The 6,374-nt window shown below is 46.3% G+C and overlaps 1 protein-coding gene across 1 annotated transcript in view; it reads right to left on the bottom strand.

Moving 5' to 3' along the window:
- Positions 1 to 6,374, bottom strand: part of LOC119430351 (phospholipid phosphatase-related protein type 2-like) — a 77,098-nt gene that overhangs the window by 257 nt on the left and 70,467 nt on the right. The window contains exon 4 of the mRNA XM_037697757.1: positions 6,118 to 6,294. Within this exon, the coding sequence (XP_037553685.1) occupies positions 6,118 to 6,294 (177 nt within the window). The remainder of the gene's footprint in view (positions 1 to 6,117; positions 6,295 to 6,374) is intronic.

Below are 6,374 nucleotides of genomic sequence, written 5' to 3' on the forward strand. Positions count from 1 at the left end.
ACACCTGCAGGAGAGAGGGTGAAAATAAACAAGTGTCTCCTTCTAGACATGCTCCTCTGTTGCATCATGAAGCCCAAGGTTCATTCAGGTCAAACAACAAGGATCAAAACTTAAACAGTGATTTAGGAAATGTCACAGTCTGTCGTCTGTGTATTTCTGTGTCTTCTCCTCTTCTGCTTGGTGTTTAATTAATTCTGCTTCTTCTTGTGTCCTTCTGGACTCTGTCACTTTCCTCTCATTCCTGACCTCTAACCCTACACACCTGTTCTAAACGTGCCACCTGCCCAGGTGCACTCATTACTCACGCTCCCTCTATCTTATTTCAAGCTCTCTTCTCCTCCGCTCTGCATCCGGTCATCGTTTTCTTTTTTCACAGACGACTCGGTCCTCCTCCTTCAGTTTTGGACCTGTACCCGTCCCGTTCTGCCCGCCTGGTCCCATTTACTAACATTGTTGCGGTTTTGTTGTTTAAAATCAATGATTTTTATTTGAAACTCTTGCCTCGTTCACCTGCCTACCAGTGGGTCTGAAAACTGAGGATTGTGTCAGAAAATACATAAAAAGATGTAACTTTCAACATTTGTACTCGTCTCACCTGCTAATTTTAAAATTTGATCAATTAGGATTATATATTCAGTATATTCTTCATAATTTCTGGTTCAACTAAACTGCGTGCTTATCATAAACATACAAATATTATTTCAACCAGATTATAGCTCTTCAATCATTTTATGTTTTTCATAACTAAAAACACAAAAATACACCAGAACCTATTTTACCTTAAATAACTTTTAATTATGTGCAATAGTTTCCAAAATACTCTCTGGTAAAAAAAAAAAAAAACCAAGATGTTTCATTACAGTTAATGTGTTAGATTAATAAATTATTCATTCATTTAATTTAGTAAAAATTGCTACTTGAGATTTATGAACAGTAAATTGCTCCTACAGAAATGCCATCCATTTAAAGGGATATTCTGGTTATTTATGACTGATGATCGGTCAGATGGTATGTATGTTCCTGTTGTTAGTTTTCTACATTTGTCTTGGAATCTAGCTGTTTTTTTTTTGTTGTTTTGTTACCTTTTCCTTTTAGCCATCCTATTTGTTTAAAAAAACAAACAAAAAAAAACTGTAGTATGAGTTTTTATAACTGTTTATTGTTGTCCATTGTTGTCATCTTTCTTTGTTAAATCAGGTCTCTCTTGTAAATGAGTCCTCGAGGCTCAATGGGATTTATCTGTAGAAATAAAGGTTGAATGATGTATGTATGTATGTATGTTTTATTGGTTCATTTCATTTCATCCAAACAACAAATATAATACAATTTAAAGAAAAGAAAAAAGATATACAATCACAGAAATAAAATGAAAGGCAGCAGAAGAAGAATGAGTTCTTATAATATCTGCCCCTTGTCCCCAAGTATATTCCAAACAAAATTACTATACAAAAGCAAGATGAATTAATAAAAATAAAAAAATAAAATAAAATAAAAACTTAGCTAAAATATAAGATCAACTGTAAACAATTTTTTTAACTCACATTATACTTAGAATTAAATTTTTTTTTTTTTTTTATCATCTTCTTGAATATGTACAAAGTTTTGGCATTTTTTAATATCATAATTTTTAATATCATAACATCAGTCATAACATCATGGAGCAGGAAGAAAGAGGCAAACGTCTTCTTCCAGTTTAGGCTAACGCCTAGCCAAATGAGTGCCATCCATCCATCCATCCATCCATTTTCATCCATCCATTTTCTTCCGCTTATCCAGGGTCGGGTCGCGGGGGTAGCAGCCTAAGTAGGGAGGCCCAGACTTCCTTCTCCCCAGCCACTTGGTCCAGCTCCACCGGGGGAATCCCAAGGCGTTCCCAGGCCAGCCGAGAAACATAGTCCCTCCAGCATATCCTGGGTCTTCCTCTGGGTCTCGTCCCAGTGGGACATGTCCAGAACACCTCACCAGGGAGGCGTCCAGAAGGCATCCTAACCAGATGCCCGAGCCACCTCAACTGGCTCCTCTCGACGTGGAGAAGCAGCAGCTCTACTCTGAGTCCCTCCTTGGTTGATCGAGCTTCTCACCCTATCTCTAAGGGAGAGCCCAGACACCCTGCGGAGAAAACTCATTTCGGCCGCTTGTATCCGAGATCTTGTTCTTTCGGTCACAACCCAAAGCTCTTGACCATAGATGAGGGTGGGAACGTAGATCGCTCAGTAAATTGAGAGTTTCGCCTTTTGACTCAGCTCTCTCTTCACCACGACAGACCTGTACAGCACCCGCTTCACTGCAGACGCTGCACCTATCCACCTATAGATCTCACGCTCCATTTTTCCCTCATTCGTGAACAAGACCCCAAAATACTTGAACTCCTCCACTTGGGGCAGGACCTCCTCCCTGACCCGGAGAGGGCACTCTACCCTTTTCTGTCTCAAGACCATGGTCTCGGATTTGGAGGAACTGATCTTCATCCCGGCCATGTCGCACTCGGCTGCGAACCGCTCCAGCGAAAACTGTAGATCACGATTTGATGAAGCCAATAGGACTACATCATCTGCAAAAAGCAGGGACGCCATCCTAAGGCCACCAAAACGGATCCCCTCAACACCTTGGCTGCACCTAGAAATTCTGTCCATAAAAGTTATTAACAGAATTGGTGACAAAGGATAACCTTGGCGGAGTCCAACTCTCACTGGGAACAAGCCCGACTTATTGCCGGCAATGCGAACCAGGCTCTGACACCGGTCATACAGGGACCTAACAGCCTGTATCAAAGGGCTCGGTACCCCATACTCCCAGAGTACCCCCCACAGGGTTCCCCGAGGGACGCGGTTGAACACCTTCTGCTTCCACAAAACACATGTAGACCGGTTGGGCAAACTCCCACGCACCCTCCAGGACCCTGCTGAGAGTGTAGAGCTGGTCCAGTGTTCCACGACCAGGACGAAAACCGCACTGCTCCTCCTGAATCCGAGGTTCGACTATCCGACGGACCCTCCTCTCCAGAATCCCCAAATAGACCTTACCAGGGAGGCTTAAGAGCGTGATCCCCCGTAGTTGGAACACACTCTAAGGTCCCCCTTTTTGCATAGGGGGACCACCACCCCGGTCTGCCAATCCAGGGGAACTTCCCCCTATGTCCATGCAATATTACAGAGTCGTAAGCCAACACAACCCTACAACATCCAGAGCCTTAAGGAACTCAGGGCAAATCTCATCCACCGCTGGGCCCTGCCACCGAGGAGCTTTTTAACCACCTCGATGACCTCAGCACCAGAGATTGGAGGGCCCGACCCAGAGTCCCCAGGCTCCGCTTCCTCACTGGAAGACATGCTGGTGGGATTGAGGAGGTCTTCAAAGTATTTCACCCACCGACCCACGACATCCCAAGTTGAGGTCAGCAGCACAGCACTCCCACTATAAACAGTGTTGGTGCTATACCGCTTTCCCCCCTGAGATGCTGGATGGTGGACCAGAATTGCCTCAAAGCCATGCAGAAGTCGTTTTCCATGGCCTCTCCAAACTCCTCCCATGCCCGAGTTTTTGCCTCAGCGACCACCTGAGCAGCATGTCGCTTGGACTGCCGGTAGCCATTAGCTGCTTCTGGGGTCCCACAGGTCAAAGAGGCCCGATAGGACTCCTTCTTCAGCCTGACAGCATCCCTCATCGACGGTGTCCACCACCGGGTTCAAGGGTTGCCGCCACAACAGGCGCCGACAACCTTGCGGCAGCAGCTCCGGTAAGCCGCCTCGACGATAGAGGCACGGAACATGGCCCACTCAGACTCAATGTCCCCCACCTCCCCCTGAACATGTTCGAAGTTCCCCCGGAGGTGGGAGTAAAGCTCAGTCTCACAGGAGACTCTGCCAGACGTTCCCAGCAAACCCTCACAATACGTTTGGGTCTGCCAGGCCTGACCGGCATCCTCCCCCACCATCGGCGCCAACTCACCACCAGGTAGTGATCAGTGGACAACTCTACCCCTCTCTTCACCCGAGTGTCCAAGACATGTGGCCGCAAATCAGATGAGATGACGACAAAGTCGATCATCGAACTGTGGCCTAGGGTGTCCTGGTGCCAAGAGCACATATGGACACCCTTATGCTTGAACATGGTGTTCATTATTGACAATCCATGACGAGCACAGAAGTCCAACAACAGAACACCGCACGGGTTCAGATCAGGGGGGCCATTCCTCCCAACCACACCCCTCCAGGTCTCACTGTCATTGCCCACGTGAGCATTGAAGTCCCCCAGCAGAACAAGGGAGTCCCTAGGAGGTGCACTTTCCAGTACCCCCTCCAAGGACTTCAAAAAGGGTGGATAATCTGAACTGCTGTTTGGTGCATAAGCACAAACGACAGTCAGAACCTGTCCCTCCACACATAGTTGGAGGGAGGCCACCCTCTCATTCACCGGGGTGAACCCCAACACACAGGCACCAAGATGGGGGGCAATAAGTATGCCCACTCCTGCTCGGCACCTCTCACCAGGGGCAACTCCAGAGTGGAAGAGTGTCCAACCCCTCTCAAGGAAACTGGTTCTAGAGACAGAACCATGCGTAGAGGTGAGTCCGACTATTTCTAGCTGGAACCTCTCAGCCTCACACACCAGCTCAGGCTCCTTCCCCACCAGAGAGGTGACATTCCACGTCCCAGTAGCCAGCTTCTGTAGCCGAGGATCAGACTGCCAGGGTCCCCGCCCTCGGCCACCACCCATCCCACATTGCACCCAACCCCTTTGGCCCCTCCCACAGGTGGTCCCACAGGTGGTGAGCCCATGGGAAGGGGGACCCATGTCTCCTCTTCGGGCTGTGCCCGGCCGAGCTCCATGGGTAAAAGCCCAGCCACCATGCGCTCTGAGTGCCAGCTTATGAAAATCATTTTTCAGGCTTTTAAAACAAGCTTTTCTCACAAAATGTCAGAAATGTGAAAGAATGCTACATTAGCTAATAATAAACATCTGGACTTTTTTCCTGTTTTTAGTTTTATACATTTGTCTTGGAATCTAGCTGTTTTTTTTTTGGTTTTGTTACCTTTTTCCTTTTAGCCATCCTATTTGTTAAAAAAAAAAAAAAAAAAAAAACTGTATTATGAGTTTTTATAATTGCTTATTGTTGTTGCTGTTGTCCATTGTTGTCATCTTTCTTTGTTGAAATCAGGTCTCTCTTGTAAATGAGTCCTCGAGGCTCAATGGGATTTACCTGTATAAATAAAGGTTGATTGATTTTGAAAGTCTTTTCAGCATGTCCATGTTTTCTGAACAACATCTTTGCTGGCCCTTTGCCTGGATGAAGACTTTTGCCTCTTTCTTCCTGCTCGGTGACTGATGAGAAAACTGTTGGGCAGAATATAACTCCAGCTGTTACCATGACGTACATTTGTTTCCGTTCAGCCGTCCAGATGTTGTGAATAGATACCATACCATTTTATTTAAAGAGCACTTAAAACAGCGACAAGGCCAACCAAAGTGCTGGACTTGTAACATGGACTTGTTCACTTAAAGAACATTTCCATTAATTAAGTTGTAACACTAAAACTATTTAGGACTTAGCTTAGACCTGAAATGGAAATAAATAAATAAATAAATAGGGCAGCACGGTGGTTCAGTTGCTAGAGTTGCTGCCTCTCAGAGAGTAGGTCACCCTGGTTCGAATCCCGGCAGGGGGCCTTCCTGGGTGGAGTTTGCATGTTCTCTCCGTGCTGCGTGGGTTTTCTACAGGTACTCCAGTTTCCTCCCACAGACCAAAAAAATGCATGTTAGGCTGACTGGTAACTCTAAATTGTCTCTAGGTGAGAGAGAGAGTGAATGTTTTTTTGTTTTTTTTTTTGTCTCATTTGTCTCTATGCGTCTCTGTGATGAACTGGAGACCTGTCCTTATTATTTACAATAATCCATATTTACACACGTGCTTCTTATTATTTACAACAAGTCATATTCAGCCCTCGTCACCTCTTTGGAAACGCCTCACAGAGCAGTGTTGTTACCCAAACCCCCTTGGAATTCAGCCATTTGCAGCAGTCTAATGTTTCAGACTGAAACCTCAGACATCCTCTCTTCCCACATCCTCCCCCCTCATCCTCCCCCACCCCCATCGTCCCGCCATGTCTTTCCGCTCACCAGGAATGCAGCGATGGCTCCCCCCGTGACAAAACCAGCCAGCACATCGCTCCAGTGGTTCCGATGCTCTGTCACTCTCACGACCCCCACCAGCGATGCCAGAGACAGCAGGACCAGGCACAGAGTGGGCTTCATCAGGCGGGTCCCTTTGGTCCGGAACACCAAGGTCACATACATCTGGGAGGAAGAGACATGTGGAGAAACCATAAGATAAGGATCTGATTTCATTCAATTCAATTCAGTTTATTTAGCTCTTA

The sequence above is a fragment of the Nematolebias whitei genome, chromosome 3 (genome assembly GCF_014905685.2).
Source record: "Nematolebias whitei isolate Nwh7 chromosome 3, NemWhi1, whole genome shotgun sequence".
NCBI classification, from domain to species: domain Eukaryota; kingdom Metazoa; phylum Chordata; class Actinopteri; order Cyprinodontiformes; family Rivulidae; genus Nematolebias; species Nematolebias whitei.